The sequence below is a fragment of the Manis pentadactyla genome, chromosome 1, assembly GCF_030020395.1.
Source record: "Manis pentadactyla isolate mManPen7 chromosome 1, mManPen7.hap1, whole genome shotgun sequence".
Classification (NCBI taxonomy): domain Eukaryota; kingdom Metazoa; phylum Chordata; class Mammalia; order Pholidota; family Manidae; genus Manis; species Manis pentadactyla.
In genome coordinates this window covers 25,172,887-25,195,198 of record NC_080019.1, presented here as the reverse complement: position 1 = coordinate 25,195,198, position 22,312 = coordinate 25,172,887, and the positions used below count along the sequence as shown (strand labels likewise).

At 41.3% G+C, this 22,312-nt stretch overlaps 1 protein-coding gene across 2 annotated transcripts in view; it reads left to right on the top strand.

Moving 5' to 3' along the window:
* RNF175 (ring finger protein 175) overlaps positions 1 to 22,312 on the top strand; it is a 45,549-nt gene that overhangs the window by 18,922 nt on the left and 4,315 nt on the right. For both annotated transcript variants that reach the window (XM_036887936.2, XM_036887935.2), the window contains exons 4-7: positions 7,824 to 7,978; positions 12,063 to 12,170; positions 15,698 to 15,818; positions 21,867 to 22,000. In XM_036887936.2, the coding sequence (XP_036743831.2) occupies positions 7,824 to 7,978; positions 12,063 to 12,170; positions 15,698 to 15,818; positions 21,867 to 22,000 (518 nt within the window). The remainder of the gene's footprint in view (positions 1 to 7,823; positions 7,979 to 12,062; positions 12,171 to 15,697; positions 15,819 to 21,866; positions 22,001 to 22,312) is intronic.

The window sequence follows — 22,312 nt, the reverse complement described above, 5'->3', positions numbered from 1 at the left end:
TGCCAAAGCCATAAACTGGTAGAAACACTTAAGTAACTTTGAAGAACTGCTGAAGGTGGAATTTAGTGTGAAAGCGAGAAGCTCCTGGGGGCCACAGTCTTAGGGAGCTCCCCACCCCTGATATTTTTTTTGGACTTTTGACCCCAGGAACCCCACCAGATTCTCAAAGTGAAAAGTCATGAAAAAAGCCTTCTGCTTCTGACAAGGAGATGGAAAAAGTATTCATTCTGAAATAGACCCAGAGTGTCTCCATAACAGAGACCAGCACGGCAAGGAGAAAGAGTTCATCAGAGCCTTATCCAGCGTGGCAGAGGGGAAATTACCCAACGCCAGTCCCCTGTAGCCTTCGTGTCACAACAAAAAGCTGGAACTAGTGGAAACTGAAGTCTCTGATACCTGCAGCAAAATTTCGGCACGACCCAGCTCTTAGCCAAATTCACACAAAAACCTCACACTGAAGATCTATTATCTCAGTTCTTATTCCCCAAAACATTATGTCTGCTTTCAACCAAATATTATGTCATGCTAAATAGAGAAAAAAAAACACAATCTGAACAGACAAAGCAAACAGCAGAATCAGGCTCAGATCCTGCAGATATTTGAAATTATCAGACTGGGAATTTAAAATAGCCATGGTTAATAATGCAAAGGGCTCTGATGAACAAAGTAGACAACATGCAGGAACAGATAGGTGATGTAAGCAAAGAGGCGGAAACTCTAAGAAAGAAACTAAAATAAATACTAGAAATAAAAAAAATATTACAAAAATGAAGAACACCTCTCATGGATCATCAATAAACTGGACATGATTGAGGAAAGAATTAGTGAGCTTGAATAATGTCAGTAGAAACTTCCTAAACTGAAATGTAAAGAAAAAAAAAGAACTCAGGATATTCAAGAATTGTAGAACAATTCCAGAAAGTATAACATATGCATATTGAAATGCCAAAAGGAGAAGAAGGAAATAATGGAGCTGAAGAAATATTTGAAGTAATAATGGCCAAGATTTTTTTCATTGGTGACTGTTACCAAACCACAAACTTAAGAAATTCAGAAAAGAAGCAGGTAAACCAAGAACTCTATACCGAGGCATATCAAATTCATGCTGCACAAAGACAAAGACAGAAAATTTTAAAAGCTTCCAGAGAAATAAAAATGAGACCCGATTATATGTTGAGGAACAAGAATAAGAATTGCATCAGACTTTTCTTCACAAACCATGTATGCAAGAAGAGAGAAGAGTGAAATATTTAAAGTATTGAAAGAAAAATATCCACCCACCTAGAATTCTATATCTAGAGAAATTATCCTTCAGAGGTGAAAGAAAAATAAAGGCTTTCTCTCTCAGATAAACAAAAGGTAAGGGAATTCATCACCAATAAGCCTGACTTGCAAGAAATGTTCAAAGAAGTTCGTCAGAAAAAAAGAAAATTATGTAGGTCTACATAAAGAAAGGAAGTGTGTCAGAGAAAGAATAAATGAAGGTCAGATAAAATCGTTTCTTTCACATCCTTAATCTAATAGATAGCTACTTGTTCAAACTAATAATAGTAACAATATAGTGGGTGATTACAGCATATGGATAAGTGATATGAATGACAGCAATGTTACAAGAAATGGGAGGGAGGAATTGGGATCACCTGTTCTGTGGTACGAGCACTACCAGTGAAGCAGTATAGTCTAATCTGAGAATAACTTGGATTACTTCTAAATGTATATTGCAAACTCTAGGGCAACCACTGAAACACTTTTTTAAGGAAGGATAACTGATATACTGAGAGAGCAAATGGAATCATAAAATGCTCACATAATACCAGAAAGAAGAAAAAGGGAGAGAGCGAAAAAAATAAACAAGTGCAACAAACAGAAAACAGTCACAAATATGCTAGATATTAATGCAAGTATATCAATAATCACTTCAAATATTAATGATCTAAATACACCAATTTAGATACTGTCACAGTGGATAAAACAGGACCCAATTATGTGGTGTCTACAAGAAACTCACTTATAAAAATACAGATATGTTAAAAGTAAAGGTATGTAATGCTAATATTAATCAAAAGAAAGCTAAATTAGCTAATTAATTCAGTCAAAGCTGACTTCAGAACAAGGAAAAATTATCAGGGATAAAGAAGGTCATTACTTAATGACAAAGAGGTCAGTTATTCAAAAAGACATAACAATTCCTAATGTGGATATACCTAATGACAGAGCATCAAAATATATGAGGCAGAACTGATGAAACTGTAAGGTTAAATTGACAAATCTACCATATAGCTGGAGATTTCAACACCCTCTTTCAGTAGTTGATAGATCAAGCAGGCAGAAAATCAGTTAGGATATAACTGACCCGGATAGCGCCATCCATCATCTTTCTCTAGTTGACATCTACAGACAACTTCACTGACAGCAGGAGAGTACACACACTCATCTCGAACTCACATGGAACATTCACCAAGATGGACCACATGCAAAGTATAAAGCACACCAGAAATAAATTTTAACAAATTGAAATCACACAAACTATGCTCTCAGACCACAGAAATTAATAGAAATCAATAACAGAAGGATAGGTGGAAATATCCCAAAATATTTTCTGATCGAATAATACAATACTAGATACCACGTGAGTCAAAGCAAAGGACTCAAGAGAAACTAAAAAATAATTTGAACTAAATGAAAATGAAAATACAACATATCAAAATTTGTGGGATGTATCACAAGCAGTGCTTAGAGGGAAGCTTACAGTATTGCTAAGCATACCTTAGAAAAGAAAAAGATCTAAACTCAGGAAACTAAATGATCAATCATTAATGCATGATTAAACATATTACATCCAATATACTTTAATAATGTACATGCTCATTTACTTTAGGAAGCCAGAGAAAAAAGAATAGTTTAAATCTGAAGCAAGGAAAAGAAAAGAGTTAACAACTAGGGCAGAACTCAGTAGAGAACCTCATTGAAACTGAAAGCTGTTTCTTTGAAAAGATTGATAAATTTGATAAACTTCTCGGCAGCTTACCAAGAAAAATAAGAAAAAGAACACAGATTAGTAATAACAGAAAAGAGGGGTTGTTATTACTTATCCTATGGACATTAAAAGAAAATAAAGGAATATTGTGAACAACTCCATGCCTAACTCCAACTCCATAAATTTGGATAACTTAGATTAAATAGAATCATTCCTTGAAAGACACAAATTATACAAAACTCATGCAAGGAGGAATAGGTAATCTGAATAGGCCCGTATCTATTTTTTATTGAGAAATAATTGACATTTAACAGTGCGTTAGTTTTAGGCATACAATATAATGATTTTACATATATATATATTGCAAAATGATCAATGAACTCAGTAAGTTTAGTTAACATTTGTCATCGCACATAGTTAAAAATTTTTTTCCTTGAGATGAGAACTTTTAAGATTTACTCTCTTAGCAACTTTCAAATACACAACAATGTATTGTTAACTATGGTCACCATGATGTACATTATTTCCCCAAAACTTATAATAAAAGTTTATACCCTTTGCTCACCTTCACCCACCCCTTTACCTTCTGCCTCTGGCCTTTACCTATTTTTAAAAACTGAATCAATTCTTAATAACCTTCCAAAAAGAAAGCACCAATCCCAGATAGTTTCACAGGTGAATCCTACTAAACATTTAAGGAAGAAATGATACCAGTATTCTACAATATCTTTCATAAGGTAGAAGTAGAGAGAACACATCAGACCTCATGCTTTGAGGCCAGCATTACCCCAATACCAAAACCACGTGAACATTATGAGAGACTATAGACTGATATCTCTCATGAACATAAATGTAAAAATCCTCAATAAAATATCAACAAATCACTTTACACTATGTATAAAAAGAATTGTACACCATGACCAAGTGGGACTTATTTTAGTTAGATTGGTTCAGCAAGTAAAAATTAATTTATGTAATCATTCACATCAAGAGACTAAAGACAAAAAAATTATATGATCATATTAATAAATGAAGAGACATTTGACAAGGTCCAATACCCCTTCAGATAAAAACACTCAGCAAACTAGGAATAGAAGGGAATGTCTTCAGATTGATAGAGAATATCTACAAAAAACCTGTCACTAAAAGACCTGATCACTACATATACAGAATTTAGGGTTCAGACACACTGCTAACTTGCCTCAACACACAGGCAAATAATTTGCCACAGATCAACATATTTCTCTATTTAAAACAAACTTCCTGCCTGTTAATAGCTGTGGAACACTAGAACATATTACTGTACCAGTAAAGTGTTTATTTCTGCTCAAGTCTTTTTTAAATGAGTCAAGACACAAATATACACATAGCTACATACATACATAACATTGCAGAATCTCTGTGAAGAATTTACATCACAAAGTCAACAGTTGTGACTGACTTGAATATAAAATTAAGACTCAAGTGACTTGCTAAAAGCCCTTCATATGCCAAGATTCCATACTTTCACTTGTTGGATTAATATCCACACTTACCTTTATTGCCTTTGTATTAATAACAGGAACATTTCCTGTATTCATTTATTTAAGTGATCATTTTTTGTTTACCTCTGGACTTCCCCCTTCTCCCCCTCCACCTCCACCCATACAAATGCGCACAGACACATGTACAAGTGGTTTTGCAAACAGTTTGGGATTTTCAGTGCATCACAGGAAATGAGCATCACATAACTTTCTTTCTTCCTTTCTACTTTCCTTCCTTCTTTCTCCCCATCTCTGTCTCCTCCCTGTCTCTCTCTTATTTTGCGTTACCCATTCATCATTCCTTACAATTAGACAAATGAACAGATATCTTGGTTTTGACTTGATTTGCAATTCTTTTCAGAGTCATTATGTGCATGGCTACAAGAGAAACATGGATACCTTGGGTAGCATTTGATTCATCAGGAAATTCCTCCTGCCATGATGTGTCGGTTGGGAGAACATGGGTGATGGGATCCAGATGCACAGGCTGCCCTTCGCCAGTAATGCCAGCGTGTTTTATATGCACACGCCTAGATGGTGACCCCTCTGGCATTATTAATGTGTCCCAGCTGCCAGGCTTCCGCCTTTGCATGCATGCGACTCGATTGCACATATTTCATGTCTTTATTTATGAGGTAAAACATTCCTACATTTCATATATGGCAGTTACTATTAAAAATGAGAAGTTGTAACTGCTCTGGAAATTGATAACAAATCTTTTAAATTGCTGTGAAATATGGACTTATTTCAAAATGACTTCTAATACAATTACTGAATTTACAACACAAATTTCTGACCTTTCCCCTTGCAGGCTGAGGAAATATGGCATTGGGTATACACTTTAAAAATAGTTAAGAAATTAAATATTTGCACACACATTATAATGATGTTTTGCTTTCTTTTTATTTCTGATATCCAAGGCCTATTTTTTAAATATAGTGTCCATAACTTTGAACATTGTTATTTGTTATGAATTAAATCCAGGCACCAAGAGAAATTTGGGATCCTTTTGAAATAGGTCATACTTACAGATCCACATGGAGAACTAGTTTTATAAAAATAAAATCCAGTCATCACTCCAAACTATCGTTAATTGTAATTCCATGGATTTAAGAAAATGGGTTAGTCTTGTAAATGCTGGTTTATAATCTAAGGTATAAAATAAAGGAGCATGATAGTTTCACTGAATTAAAATGAACTGACTCTTAACTTTTTATGTTAAACATTTACAGCATTTTTATGGAGGACAGGTAAAGATAATCAAATTCTTAAAACAGAAAAGCTGAAAAATGCAAGTGACTGATGATCAGAATTTGAAGGAGTTCATGTCCATTTCCTTCTTAAATATCATAAGCAATGAACTAAAAAAAGTAAAAAATGTGTAATTTATCATAGATAGCTATCTCTAAAATTAGCAATAGAAGACAGGTGACTAAAATATTGATGAGATTTTTTAAGGGGGTACACACTTTTATTATCAACTGCAGAGGGTCAGAATTGCTGATGCTGAGTGCTAGAGTAAATTTATCTTGAGCCTCGGTTATCTGGCATGTGGTTTCTGGCCCTCATCAAAGCTATTGTACCCCCTTAAGTAAAGCCTGTTTTTCCCATGTGGATACACACACACACACACACACACACACACACACACATGTATTTGTATTTATTAATCTTGATTTCATAAATAAAGATGCTAACTCATTCATTAGCTTCAACCATACCCGCAAAGTAGGATGGGAAATTAAAGCAATTATTTGATGAATTCAAGTAAGAGTAAAGAAGATTTACTCTTCCCTGAAAGTACAGCCTGGAATCTAAAAAAACAAAAAAAGTAGGTTATAAGACTTTTCTTATACACTATAAGGACATAATCCAGGTCGTTTATGGGAGATGTTCAAGACATTTCAAATGCCTTGGAAATGTCTTCTTATTTGACCTGCAAAGAATGGCTATAGTCTTGCCTTTTTCATTTACATCTTGAAGTCCTATCAGATAACTTGGTTATTGACTTTAAGACTATTAAAACGAAGACCTCATTGAAGGATCCAAAAACATATCCATAAACTCTTTTTCCTAAGCTGCCTCTTTCATCACATGATGAAGAAAGCAGAGAACACAAACACATGACATCAGACTTTTTTATACTCAGATGGAAAATATGTGAAGTGCATGCTTTAACAGCTCTTTCTGCTTCACTGGCAGACATAATTAACCAATCATGATACTTTTTACACTAAACCAGGACCCAGGCTCAGAATCCTCCTCAACAAAGCATCACCAGGTGCCACCACCAAATAAAGTCCATACCTGAGACAAAACCTCTTGCTATCCCTTCTTATACTGATGCTAAGCACGTAATAGGTGGTTGGTTTGAATATGATAAAACATAAAAGACCAAAGGTCATTGTTATTGTTTAAATCTTCCTGTTTTTTACAAGAGAGGTAAATAGCTGGTATTAGGCCTGATCTAAAGAGTGGAAGTGTCACTGTACCATATCAAGTCATTGAGCCACAGCGCGTCAGCTCAGTCTATCCTGCTTCCTGCCACGTGGAGTTGGGGCCAGCTATCCTAAAGGCTCTTGGTCAGTGGTCAGGCCACAAAGGAATTACACAAAGACAAACAGAAGAGAGTCTGATCCACAAGTTGGGTAGCCTGGAAAAGGCATCAGTAACTAAAAAGGAAAGACAAGAAGCAAAAAGGTGGGATGCAAATCCAATAGTCATGGGCAAGGTACCCCCCAGTTGGAATTTGAGGGTTAATCTTGCAAAGCATGCTGGGACAGCAGGCAGAAGAGGTTCCAGGAGCTGCTCTGACACCACTTCTCCTTGGACATCGTTGTACATCTGCACATGTGCACCTGACAGTAACAACAGCCCTTTGTCTCTATATCGTACAGTAGTGTTTCCAAAGTGCTTTCCCACCTGTGATCTCATTTGATCCTCACCTCAGTCAGCAAAGGCAAGCAGGGCAGGCATTTTTACCCCCAATTTTACAACTAAACTGAGCCTTATTTGTCCAAAATGATGTAGCTGTTAGAGCCTAAAGTTGCTTTTATCTGAAATGTCCAGGGAAAAATGTCCAAAGGAGGTGAAAGAAGATGAATATTTTGGATTATCCCATATGAACTTTTAGATAATGTACCAATTCCCTCTGAAACTTGCAAGTACAGAACAGCTGACCACTGGATGGTAAACAGGTTTATGTTACAGGCAGGCCGGTGAAGGTAGTTTCCCCCAGAGTAGCTTCTGAATCGTTTAATAGTGTGCATGCCATTCCAGGCCTGCAACCATTGAAAGAGACTTTCTGTTCATTCCTCTGTCAGCTGGTGACACTGTTACAGATGTGGGTCGTCCCTGTGTATTTCACGATAAAACTTCACTGGTGGCGGTTTCTGTCTCTGTGGGGAATGTTCTCAGGGATTACCAGTTACATCCTCTTCAGAGCTACCCGAAAACCCCTCTCGGGAAGAACACCACGGTACGTATTCCAGCATTCCACTCATTTCTTCCCTGCCATCCCTCTGTTATGAATATTTAAAAGTATAATTAATTTCCATTTTCCTGGATGGCTGTTGTGCTCTATTTGCCTTTAATAGCAAAACTATTTGGAAATTAGCTGTAGTGCTGTTAGTTCCCAATTCATTATATAACAGTGATTCAGACATGCCTCTAAAAGTGTGACTTCAAATATTAGCTAGTGAAGACCAAGAGAAAGAGAAGTGAAACTGGTGTTTAAATTTTCTAGAGCACTACTTGCATGCTTATTTTTAGCTCAGCATTTTGTTCTACTGCACTATAAATTGGGTTACACATGTTTTATAATACAGCAAGAGTTAGAAGTTTGTATGTCTAACAACTATGTATATTATTTTATGTCTGATAAATCAAAAGTAATGAACAACTTATTACTCTCATAACAAATGAGACTTTACTATTCCAATAATCATTTGAATTAACATTGCCAACCTCTTGATATTTCACAAAAGTCCATCATCTCATTCACACATCTTCCCAAAGTGCTTATAATCTCATAATGTGCCCACAAATTTATTCTCACTCTACTTGTTCTATAGGCAAGATCTGAATCCGAATCCAGGTAAAACTGACACGGGGTAAAGAGAAAATGTGTAATGCGTTAAATGGTAATAACACAATGTCAAATTTTTGTCTTTGGAAAAAGAAGACATAAACCTTGGGGAAATATCTTTGTGATTATTTAGCATTCAGATATATTTTTAATCCTGTAGAAAGTAGGAGAGACAAGTATCAACTTTTCCTTCTACTTCGGATAAAGAAAAACATGCAGTGAGAGAAATCAGATAATAAATGCAGTGATAAAGATTGACCTTCAAATAAGTGAATTCAGGTTTTATGAGTGTTTTCATTTAACCCTGCTTGGAAAGAGCATCGGGGTGCTGTTAGCAAAGTTTCTACACTGGCCAATTTGGGGTTTTAGACAGCCTTCTCAGGACCTGTTTACCCATTAGCAAATGGACATGTGGCACTCCTTGTCCTAAAAAACAGTAGATATATAAGACTTGTGAAAGTGATCTAAATTTCGGATAAATCAAAATGTACTTGCTTTCATCCCCTGGATATAATCTATATTGTGTTTAAAAGGAACTGTTCACTTTTCCACTGTATAATGAGTTACCCTAGCTAAATGCAGTACTTCTGTGCAGATCAGTTCATTTAATCAGAGAAACCCTGATTAGAAATCCCCAAATTTTGCCCCGTTGCTCTGCATGGCTCACCTCCCACTCCCACGGTCAGGGTCTCTGCCCTCTGCTGCTCACGCCCACAGTATATTCACTTCAGCTTCTTCCTGCTTGCACAGCTTCGGCACCAGGCGTACTATGACCGCCGTCGCACTCCACTAATATTTTAAGCCAAACTGGCTGCCATTTGAGAGAAAAACAATAGGAGAGGCTAATTACGTCCCCATTTCTTCTAGAAAAGCAGTCTGAATAAAGAAGCTCCTGTTTATGAGAGGTAATAGGTCCTAAAGATCTTTATTGATCTTTGCTTAATCGTCATATTATAGTGTCCTGTTTTAGGTATTTTCCATATGAAAGTGGAGGATTTCATCACAGGCTAAGACAGCTGGTCAGAGTAAACGCGCATGTGCAGGAGCAAGCCCAAGGGGAGTGGTCTCTGGCACCAACACCCTCTAAACACGGGCTTTTGCTCCCCCCCAGAGTGCGCCTAGCCATCGCTGTAGGTCAGAGTAACAGGGAAGGGGAAGTGAGTTTCCTCTCCACCAGAGCTGCGTTGTCTGTCAGGTAATGTTCAGGCTCGAAAAAAGGCCACACGCCAGCCACAAATTGCTGGGCCTGACCACATCAGTTCCAACCCAAGGCCAAGCTTTCCTTTGTGGAGACTCCAAAGCACTAATACAATTGCTGACCTGGCTTATCTGCCTTCTAGTGTAATCTGAGTAGCAAGGGAGTTTTGGACTTTGGTGCTCTAGAAACTTGTATCACCAATAAGCAGGAAGATTTGGAGGGGGAGAGCAATTTGGAAATATATCCATATATACAGTTTGGAAATATATCCATAATAATGACATGACATACAGAGCATTTAATGTGCCGAGTCTTTTAAACATTAATACATTATCTCATATAATCTTCAGAACTATTTTAGGAGCTAGTGTTTTTATTCTTCCTTTATAAATGCAGCAATCATAAGAAGAAGTGCTAAGTGGGGTGGTCAAGGTCCCACAGGCAGTAAGCGAGGGAGCCCAGAATCAAACCAAATCAAAGACTACTGGGATGCAAAGCCCCTGCTCCCCGCAGCTTAATGACATCACCAAACCATGGAGCACAGAGAAACCCTGCACTTTAAAAAATGGTTAGGAACACCTCAGTGTTGCCACAACCTTGATGGGGCCCCCTCGAGGCAGAGAAGGAATATCGAGTATGTGTGGATTCCAGGAACTGCCCTCTGGTGCCAGCCGGTGTTGTGGGGCGGAAGGGGAAATCCTTTCAGAGTTGGCCACCTTCCCATCATCACCGCTCTCAGTGACGTACACTTCTGCCTCTCTCTGGCTGCCCTGAGCAAATGATCCAAACTGCTGGGAGCTGGCAAATCAAACGGCCCAACGGCCCAAGGAGTCACTGTACAGAAAGACCCCCAAAGCCCCCGCAGGCCCCTTTAGAGATGACGCAGCTTCACCTTGCCGTGGGCCACCCCCTGCAGCCCATGTGAGTTTCCGGCCCCCTGTAGTGCCTCATTGCCAACCCCTCCCGTGGCAGGCCGCCCAGGCAGCCCCCAGGTGTGAGCCACAGAAATGCTGTAAATGGCCACTCATTTCTCAGGCTAGCCCATGAACCTCTGTTTAAGCCTATTTCATGTTCAGAAGGTCCCTTCTGCCTGGAATTCAGTGAAGCAGGGCATTTTTAAAAAATAACATCACAACATTCCATCAGGAATGTGCTGGAACTTAGGCATTTGGTGCGGTGGCTCCAGAAGGGAGGAGGCTGGGGCAGGTGAGAGAACTGGGGTCAGGGTTCCGTTGGTGGAGGTGAGAGGGTGGGGTCCAGTCTCTGGAGTGACTCTAAATGCAGTTTGGTGTGAAAGGCAGGAAAGGGGCTTGAGGAGAATGTGGAGACAAAGGGCTGAGGTGCCAACAGGACCTCCTGGCGCCCTCGAGAGCAACATTCACTCACGCGGTCAGGGTGGCCCAGGCACCCCCTTATTTCCTCTGGGCTCCAAGGCCAGCCCCCAGCGGCCCCTCCTCCCAGCAGAGCGCAGAGCCTTGTACATGGTGCACCGGGAACGGAGCTGAGCGCCCGGCCTCTTCCCACATCCCCCCAGGTGTGAAGCAGCCACATGGCCCTCTGCTGTTCTGCTAAGGTTCTTACTGCCAGAGATGTGGGAAACCACCTGGGCACAGGGCCCCCTCCCAGGTGACCTCCATTTCACCCCTCACCCCGTGCTCTCCCCCTCAGACCAAATGGCCCCGGTCCCGTCCACATAGCAGAAAGAACGCGGCTGAACGCCCCTGGGGCCCCTCCCAGAGCTGGGGGCGGGGCTCTCGGGTGCAGAGGAGAGAGAGGGGGCGGGGCCCACTGCTGATGGGATCTGCACTGGGGTCGGGAGCGGAGGCGCAGAGGGGCAAAGGAGCAGGAGGGCAGAGAAATCCCTGCTGGAGGAGATCCCGCTCATTTCCCATCGTTTGCCTGCCTCCAAGCTATGGCTGCCAAACGCACTCTAAGCTAACCCCAGGGCCAAATGAGAAAAGGAGAGAAGGGGTGGCAGGGTCCCCAGTAGGGTATCCATTCCTGAAGGCCTTCTAACAGGAGGAACAGAGATAAATTACCATGAACTCATGCCTGTACATGCATAGAAACACATGTGTAGGACAGCACTGTTTGTAGACTGCCCTATGACATTATAATAAAAAATTACTGAGTTTAGCTGATACACTTATGTTCTGTATATTCTGTAATAAATTGAATTCCAGAAACTAAAAACTGACTTATAACAATCTTTGAAAAAAAATAAAATACTTTATAACATATCATGTTCTGCGTTTCCCCCCATTTTACCCTCCACAGATTGGTCTACAAATGGTTTCTTCTGATCTACAAACTCAGCTATGCATTCGGTGTTGTGGGTTATTTGGCTATCATGTTTACAATGTGTGGATTCAATTTATTTTTCAAGTAAGTACCTCTGTTAAAACATTAATATCTTCAGTTTTAAATTGCTTATAATATTCAGCTGGTTCAAGTTCACTGTATCTGGGAGCATTTGGCTCTATAATGTTCCATGACACATTGTTTATAGTAGATATCCTTGGTACGTAGATGTCGTTGGGAGAAGCCACTAGAGAAGTAAGAGAAACTCATACAGAATAAGATATTGCTTTAGAAGTTGTAAGCATTAAAGAGAAACTATATTTGATCTTCAAATTTAAAACATCACCATTAAAAGTAAGCCTACATATGTGGTAGAATAACACTTACCAAAGCAAAAACATTCCTGAAGTGTCATCTCCTTCTGCTTCTTCCTTAAAACCTCTAAAACTATGCTGACCCAGTACAGTAGCCTCTAGTTCCTGTGACTTTGAGCACATAAAATATGAAATAAGATATGCTGTAAGTATAAAAACCACACTGGATTTCAAAAACAGTGTGAAAAAATAATTTTTTATTGACTGTATGTTGAAATGATAGCACTTTGGACATACTGGTGAAATTATTTCATCGGTTTCTTTTTACCTTTTTAATGTGGCTACTAGAAAAATTTTAATTTTTTATATATGTCCAAACTATATTTCTATCAGCACTGCTCTAGAATTTCGTTTCTGGCGTCCGTGATCCCTTTTGCTGGAGACACTTGGAAAAGGAGGAAGCTCAGTGCTTAGAAACTGAAAGAGAGATAAAGAGATAACAGGGCGAGAAAATCTTGGGAGAAATAAAGGAAATCAGGATAATTTGATATCTGACTCAGAACTGAGCTCCCCCCAGGAAGGCTGCTGAGATGTGCTGTGGATGTGGTCCTCGTGGGCAGCGCTGAGGCTGTGCAATCAGCCCGTGGTCTGGAGAGGGAACTCAAGACTTAAGCACAGCTGTGGAGTCCAACTCAAATAAAAATTCCTCAGGTTATCTCCCACATCAAAGTTTCTCTAAACCTCTAGGACCTTAATAGAAATTGAAAGGCAGAGATCGGCAACCCTTAACTCATAAAATAAGGAAGGCAATTGAAGGAGAGTCATCCCTGGGGGAAAGGACTCTTCCTATGGCAACCTGATCTTAAAGCATTTCATAAAATTTTCAGAGCAGGAGCTCCTACCATTTCCTGTCAGGAAAGAGATGGAAAGTAGTTGTACAAACCCCTTATTGCTCATTAAGATACAGAAAGACACTGACTTCTTTTTTCAGCATACTATCTATACTACTTTATTTTAGTGAATGTAAAAATATTCATAAGGACTTTTATGAAATCGCTTGAAGCTATGGTTGTCCCAAGACTATTATCTGTAAGACTTTAAGATTCTTAACCATGAATTCCCCTATAATGAGGCACCCCAAGAACTTAACCTTTCAGGTTGAGAAGGAACTCTTTAGTGTTGTTGATCATCTTTGTATTAAGATTCTTTTCTGTGCAACCACAGTCTGCTACTAATTTTTTGCCATTAAGATTATGGATACCTTCATTCCTGGACATGGAAAGAAGGTCATCTTTATTCTTCCCCATCATCCTAATTCTCAAGTATACTCAGGCAAATCTTGAAAGGATAAAGCCACTAAGTTGGCATTCCCAACCACCAAAATTCACATCACCAAATGATCTGTACCCTTGAGGTCTACAAAGCTCTCTGCCTTTACCATTTCCTCCTCAAAGTAACAGAGCACAGAAACAACCAGGAAGTTCCCAAGGCAGAGTACCCACCCAGCTCCTCTCCACTTTCTACTTCCTTCTGGATTCAATCAGATCTGCCCAGGCCCATCACTAATATTTGAGACTGTTGACAGAGCAAAACAAATGTGCAATGATTAAGTTTCAGAAATTAAATTAGGGGTGAATTATTCACTTTTTAAAGAAATGATTCCCTTTAAAAGGGCTGGGGGTTATCATTGATAATCTTACATTTGAAATATGTTCTGACTTGCAAAAACATTTTATTAATACATAACAACTATGATGTAGCAGCAGAGAGCCTCAAAATTTGAGCTTGATTACTGGTTTTGTTTTGTACCAATTGTCATGTGTCTTACCAATGGGTTTCAGCCCCGGACAAGTTCACTGGATTCCGTGAGACCGAGGCATGACAAGGGTACATTCTTCGGGTCAAAGGGTTTATTACTTGGCTTGTTCTCCCCGTGATAGGTTGAGCACTAGAATTACATCTGCATTCAACGGTCTGCAGGTCTGTAATCCTCCCTCACCTCTGCCTCTGAGCAGAGCACTGGGCAGAGCTCTTTATGTAGTGACTCAGTCAGTAATAGCTTATTGCCTTGGGTGTGGAAGCAGTAGCCTAGCAGCAGGTCAGTTACATCATCAAGGAGTTAAGGTTCATGTGAGGATCCTGGCCATAGGGACTTCCATTTTCCCCACATCATGTTAATCAAATCATTTTTTCTAGGTGTCTCACCTGAGGGTTTCAGCCCCAGTCAAGTTCACTTTGTATTCAGAGAGATTGAAAAATGACAACAGAACATTGAGGGTAAAAGGGTTTATACCCAGCCTTATTCTCGTGATGGTAGGTCAAGCAGTAGAATCCCATCTGCATCCAGAGCAAACTGGCCTCTGCCTCCATTCCAAGCTCTCCAGGCTCTGCCTCTGCTCCAAACACTGGGCAGAGCTCTTTATATAGCAACACAGGCAATATTGGTTTATTGCCAACAGGTGTGTAAGCATTTGCCTAGCAGTAGGCCAATTACATCATCAGTAGATTAGGGTAAGGTGAAGATCCTGGCCATGGGAACTTCCACTTTTTCAAATGCAAAATTGGGATAATCATATCTATCTCAAATATTTGTTAGGTAAGTAAAGTATTTGAAAGCATTCTGTAAACTCTAGGTTTGATAGCAGGGGTTCTCAGCCCCAGCTGTATTGTAGACTCACCTGAGGAGCTCCTAAACAACGCTGTTGTGCAGACCCCACCGCAGGCCACTTAAATTAGAATTCCTATGTCCCTATGGTCTTAAATCTTCCCACATGATTTTAATCTATATTTAGTGCTGAGAACCATTGCTCTATTAAAGAGGTTCTTAATGTTAGCCGCCCATTGGAATCACCTGGAGTCTGGAGAGCTTCCAAAAATATTGCTGCACAGGTCCTAGCCCAGGGAGTCAGATGTAACTGGCCTAGGGTTTGGCCAGGATATAGAGATTTTTACAAGCTTCTGGGATCTTTCTAAGCACATTTGAGCTCAAGAATCACTGGTTACAGTGAGTTGAGTCAGTCAGACTAAGCACTCAAGTCTTAAGAAGTATTTGAAGACTCTCTCCAAAATTACTTTGTCCACTTAGCACTGAGTGGTAAAATTTGAGGGGAATTTAAAATTCTTCCCCCACCAAAAAAAAAAAAAAAGGAAAGCTACACAAATCAATAAAAAAAAGGACATAGCCCCAAGGTTCTGTTAGATACCATGGCAGGAAATGTTTTCTAAGCTGCAGCTCTTCCCGGCCCCCAAATGTCAGCCCCCACATTCCTTATTTCCTTACACTGTTGTTTTCAATAGAATCAAGGCTAGAGATTCCATGGATTTTGGCATTGTGTCCTTGTTCTATGGCCTCTACTATGGCATAATGGGGAGAGACTTTGCAGAGATCTGCTCAGATTACATGGCTTCTACTATAGGGGTAAGTATGTTGTTTTCATTATTTGAAACCACTTGTGTATGGCACATGGAGAAATGGTCTCATCTTATACATTTGCCTCCATTTTCAGAAATAAATAAGTCTTTTTTGATCCTCCAAGCCCAACTGCTCCCTGTGTTCTCCTTGCATCAAAAATAGTCTTTGTTAACTAATTGGAAACTACATTTCTTATTTATATAAAGTGATTGGTCAATAAGGCATCTGTGGATAAAGTGAAAGTTCCTATGACCAGGATTCTCACCTGGCCCTGGTTGGCTAGCTCACTACACACGTGTGGGCAATGCATCATTATTGACTCTATATAAAGATCTCTGCCCTGTGCTCTGGGCAACATGCACAGCTGCAAGCCTGCAGGAGAGCAGAGCAGAGGCTGGAGTGGTGGCAGCACTGGGACAGAGACTGGGACGGCTGTGTGGTTAGAGAAGCCCAGAGGCAGAGACCGGCTTGCTGCCTGCAGACTCGCTCTGAGGGGATGGGATTCTAGTGATTGACCTGCCACGGTGGGAATAAAGTTGGGTATAAACTCTTTTACTCCAAGAATGTTCCGGTGTCATTTTTTTGGTGTCACTGAATGCATAGTGAACTTGCCTGGGGATGAAACCCATTGGCAAGACAATTGGCGACATTGACAGGATGCACTGTAGACCAAAGAACGAACAGACTGCCCCCATGGGAAGTGTTCCAGCGGGCTGCGCCTGTGGCTGCAGAGACCTCCGAGTGTCCCCCAATACACATGTGTTCTGAGGGGCTTGCCTCCTAGGGGCCTGGGCCCCACCCCAGTACTGGGAAGGGGTGGAGGCAGTAAAGTTGGCCATCGGCAAAACAGGGAATTCATTAAAGAAACAGAGTGCCCGTGAGGCTGCTGGAACTGTGGGGTGGTTTTCCTCACAGTACTGAGAAAGGCCATCAGGAAGAAACACGCCCTCTTGCAGGAAGCACAAGAAGAGGCAGCCCTAGAATGAGCACTGTGAGGTGCCGTAGAGGCGGTAAAAAAATTGTTGATAATTGAAATGGCTTCACCACAAGGTGCTGTGGAAATGGTGAAGGATGTCATGGTAGCCTGAGAAGAGGCAGCTCAAGAAGCAGCCCGAGAAGCACTAGAGTGCAGGCCGCCAGGTGCCGTGGGGCAGATGAAGGATGCAGTGGAGCCGTCAGCCCCAGAAATGGAGGAGGAGCCGAGGTTTGGTGAACAGGTCGGGGTGGAGGCCCTGCCGGTGCCGGAGGCATCAGCCCCTCCTTGGTTGAAACCCCACCCAGTTGAAAGCAGGTGGAAAGCCGGAAAGAAAATAAAGACTTGGCAACCACGGGTTCCTCAGGAGAGGTGCCGCCCCCTCTCCAGGTCGGGAGCACTCCTTGCTCTGCTCCTATCCTCAGGCTCAAGCAATGAAAGAGCAAAAGGAAATCGGAACACAAGGACTCAGATGTGGGTTGCTTTGATACAGGCAGGAGCAGACAGAGAGAAATTGGATGGAAAAGTCAAATAGACTCTTCCTGGAGCTGTGGCAACAACTGAAACCAGAGCAGTGGTTCCAGCCGCTGAGGATGAAGAAGCAGAAGCCAAAGACAAAGCAACAAGACCGGCCTGTGTTTTTGCTGGTGAGGTTGGAGAAGGTGGGTATTGTAAGGCCCACCCGTGGTCCTTTTGGTTAATAGCCAGGATGACCACTTGGTGGCAATGGATCTCCTCGGACTTGAGCGTTATTATAATTTGTCATAATTTTTGTTATTTGTAAGTTGTTGTAGCCTTTGTTGTTATTGTGGAATTTGATTACAATGTTCCAGCTTTCTCACACAGGGACCATTGCAGAAGATTGAGGATGCATAGATTAAGAGGTGAGAATCCTGGAGGGGTGGAGTGTGGAGAAAGTGAAGGTTCCTACGGCCAGGATTCTCACCTGGCCCTGGCCAGCTTGCTCACTACACACATGTGGGCAATATGTTGTTATTGACTCTGTATAAAGAGCTCCACCCAGTGCTGTGGGCTGCTGCATGGCTGCAGGGCTGCAAGGCTGCAGGAGAGCAGAGGCTGGAGTGGTGGCACCACCATGGACAGAGACAAGATGGCTGCAGAGGCAGAGGCCCAGAGGCAGAGACCAGCTTGCTGCATGCAGACTTGCTCTGAGCAGATGGGATTCTAGTGATTGACCTTCCACCAGGGGAATAAAGTTGGGTATAAACTCTTTCACCCCAAGAATATTCTGTTGTCATTTTTTTGGTGTCACTGAATCCATAGTGAACTTGCCTGGGGCTGAAACCCATTGGCAAAACAGATGGAATCCAGATTCAGATTTTAAGAGCATTCATCAACATGCACATCTCTTAAAATGTACAAGCCGTGGACTCCAGGGATGACCCAGTGATTTCAGGTACCCCACATCTCTGTCCTCTACCAGTCTCTTGGTACACTGTCTGATTTGATATGGAAACATTAGTGTCAGTGACAAGAGTGAAATTCTGGACCATTCTTCTCTCTCTCCATTTATGGGGCAGGACTAAGTGGACATGACCTTGACTTCATCCCCACTCTATCTGCCCTTCCTCATCTGTGTAGGCTCTATCCTACTCTTCTCCAGGAGCCTGGAATCCAACTTTTATGGTGAAATGCTGGAACAAGATACCTTTTGGAATGCCTCTGCCCTGTATCATCTTTGGGACAACTGGATGTCAGCACAGGAGGGAGCATTTTCATTCCCAGTTCCTCCAACTAAAAACAGAAACCATACCCCTTAAGAAATTCCCCAAGCCTCTTGTGCTTTTCTGTGGACAGGAGAGGAAGAGAAGAGTTGTATGTCTCTGTTCTCCAGTGAACCAGGAAGAAGAGATTTAACCTGGCAAGACAAACAAATCTTTAGGCACCAACTTTCTGGAGACTTCTCACCTGATCTCACCCCACCAATCTTCAAATTCTTGTCATCCTCTGTCATCTTCACCCCAACTACCAAATATGTAAAACCCACTGCCCCAAGCCATTGGCACAGCCACCAGTGACTTGTACTGATGGGGAGTGTGTGTATGCATTTGTGCATTTGCTTCTGAAGGAAGTAAGGTGGAAGCAGGGGAGCAGCGATCTCCCACTCTCACACCAGTGCCTGGGCCCCACACTGCATAACTGAGTCAGAATCTCTGGGACTGGAGCCAATGCATCTGCTTTCTTTTAAAAGCTCCCTAGGAAAAGGAATGAGCTATTAAGCCATGCAAAAACACAGTTGAATAGTAAATGCATATTGCCAAGTGAAATAAGTCAGTCTGAAAAGGTTACATACTATATGATTCCATTTATATGACATTTTTTAAAAGGTTACAACTATAGAGGTGATACACAAATCAGTAGCCACCAAGGGTTTAGGGAGGGAACAGTGTTGAATAGGGAAAACATAGGGAATTTTTTAGGGTGGTAAAATTGTTCTGTATGATTCTGTAATGGTAGATACATGACACTGCACTTGTCAAAATCAATAGTACTATATAGCAGAAAGGGTGACCCTTAATGTATATAAATCTAAAAAAAAATCATATAGGATGTCAGGGGATGCCAGTATAGAGTGTAGACTGTGACAAAAGAATCCAATTGTATTACAAACATGAAACAACCTCTCTGAAGGGAGTGGGGAGAAAAGGTGCTGACCTAAGTAACTTTGAAATGAGTGCAGATCTAAAAATAAAAGCAAGAGGAACTAAACATAAGCACCACACTGTAGTTCATAAAATAGTTTCCTGAGGGCTGTGGGTTAGCAATTATGACACCAGTATACATGTAACATGGAATTGGACAACTAGGTAAATGAATGAATGGTAATAGTGGGAGCTGTTTCTCAGTCTCAGAAGGTAACAGACAAGCAAGGAGAGAAAGCTAGACTGATCCATGTAGTAATGGTTAAGAGTTGAAGACATCCCTCTAAGCTCATGTTCAGCTTAATATAGATTATATGTCTCTTGGTATAGATGGGTACACATAGAAATATGTATGTTTGTGTGTATACACATCTTAGTATATACAGATATATTTCCTTGTTCTGTCAGCTAAGCAACCCTAGAAGCAATGACACCCCAGTGGCAATGAGCACACCTAATGCCTACATCTTGGTTTCTAATACCATTCTACAATAAAAGGAACCAGGGCTCCTTGGAGAAATAGCTAATTCTAGGTCTTGGCAGGGAATATACAACATGAGCCTGATTATTTTTGTAGTGCCAGAAAGTAAGTGCTAAAACACACACATACACACACACAAACCCACAATGATGGGAGTATGTCAAAGAGATGCACAAGCCAAATGAAGGTGCTCCCAACGGCCAAAGCTTGATCAATATGTGCAACAAAATAGTAGTAGTAGTAGTAGGTCATAACATATTGATAGAAATAAATGATTGAATAAGCAAATGGAGGAGAATATACAAATCTCCTTTAGAAGAACTCCATATAATTTACATAGATACTCCCTCCTTCAGAAGGTTGTGTGGTTTATTTTTATGTGTCCGCCTGGCTAGCCTATGGCACCTGATGAAACACTAGATGTAGCTGTGACGGTATTATGTAGATGTGATTTCAGTGAAGCTGGAAAGGAAGGAGACAACCCTTGATATTATGGGTGGGTCTCATCCAGTCAGTCAAATGCCTTAAAGGGTAAAACTGGAATTTCCCAGAGAAGAAGGAATTCTGCCTCAACTAAAACAGCTCTTGTCAGAGTTTACAGCCTGCTGGGCTGCCTTACAGGTATCAGACTTGCCAGCCCCAATGCCTTAAAATGAATCTTTCTCACTTTCTCTCCAAATATATGTGTGTGTGTGTGTGTGTATATTACACACACACACACACACACACACACACACACACACACATCCTGTTGGTTCCATTTTTCCAGAGAACCCTGACTGATACAACCTTGGAGCCCAACTCCCTACTCCTGAAACATGGGCTGCTTGTGGCAATTTCCTTCCAAAGAGTAAGGTGTAGAAAGGAGTAAAAGAAAGAGTAGCTTTATAGTTAGAACCTAACAGACACTACCTCAAGCCTGGGGATCAAGGTCAATATCAACAGTCATGTTACCCTGTATGGGGTCATACGAATGGCACTTTACTTCTGTTATCTTACTCCCCCAAACCCATACCCTCCGTATAATCAAGAGAAAAAATCAGCTAAATTACGAAGTTCATTCTACAAAATACTCTCCCAAACTGTCAAAGTCAAAGAAAAAAAAAAAAGTCTAAGAAATTACCATTTCCAAGAGGTACCTATGGAGACATGACAACTAAATAAATCCTGGAAGTAGGGACATTAGGTTAAAAAATAAACCCAACTAAGTAACATCAATAAAATATGTGCTTTATTTCATAATGTGTCAATGTTGGTTCATTAATCATGACAAATGTACCCTCCCAATGTAAGATGTTACTAATAGGGGAAGCTGGATATGTGGCATATAGGGACTCTGTACTATATCTGTATCTTTTCTTTAAGTCTCAAACAATTAAAATTATTTTAACAAAAGCCTCTTAGGGATTCTACTGTGCTGCCACTGTTGGGCACCGCTCCTCATCCACACCACTGGGAAGGTGCAGGGACCCCAAGTCAGAACTCTAAATGCCTTGCCCCCCAGTGGGATTTGTCTGATCTGCTCCCTCTCATCACACGGGAAGTAAGCAATATCCAGGTGCCTGGGTTTGCTTCAGATCCATGAACCAGTCTCCAGGAGAGTAATGGGAAGGGCCAGGCTTGGGGGAAGCCTAAAAAGCCTCTGTGGGACTCTGAACTACAGCTCTGGATAAAAGCCATTCTTCTTGAAGGATTCCCCAGTGGAGAGATTAGATTGGAGGTTATAATTAGCAATGTGCTTTGGGTCCGTTTTGGGGTTCAGTGGATTTTTGCCCGGGAACCCTAGCCCAACTGTACCATCATTCCTGTGGGAAAAAGTATACCAGTGAAGAAGAGGTAAGGACTCTAGGTCCCAAAGCCTGGCAGTTGCTTCCCTGTGTCCAGAGAATGGCGTGTGCTCCCTTTTCCAACGGTGCTCTGTGCATTTCCCCCAACAGTTCTACAGCGCCAGTGGGATGCCCACCAGGAGCTTGTCAGACAACATCTGCGCCGTCTGTGGGCAAAAGATCATAGTGGAGCTCGGTGAAGAAGGACTTATTGAAAACACCTACCAGCTTTCATGCAATCATGTGTATCCTTTCTGGGGAAACCGTCTGGGCTTCATCAGGCCAATGTTGGGAGGCAATTTTTAAGTGATCAGTGTTGGGCATGTGAAATGGCAAGTCAGGGAAGACCGTCTCATCGCCTTCCTGCTCCTCCCTCTCTTGCTGTCTCCATCTCCTCTGCCCTGCTTGGCTCTCAGCCTGACTCCTGCCCATCTTCTTCTTCTTCTTTTTTTGTGGGGAAGGACTTTCTGATAATCCCTCCTGAATAGTGAACTGCTCCTCCCCCAGTAATTTCCTTCTTCAAAAGGAATCTTAAGGCCACACGGACAGGAAGGCTG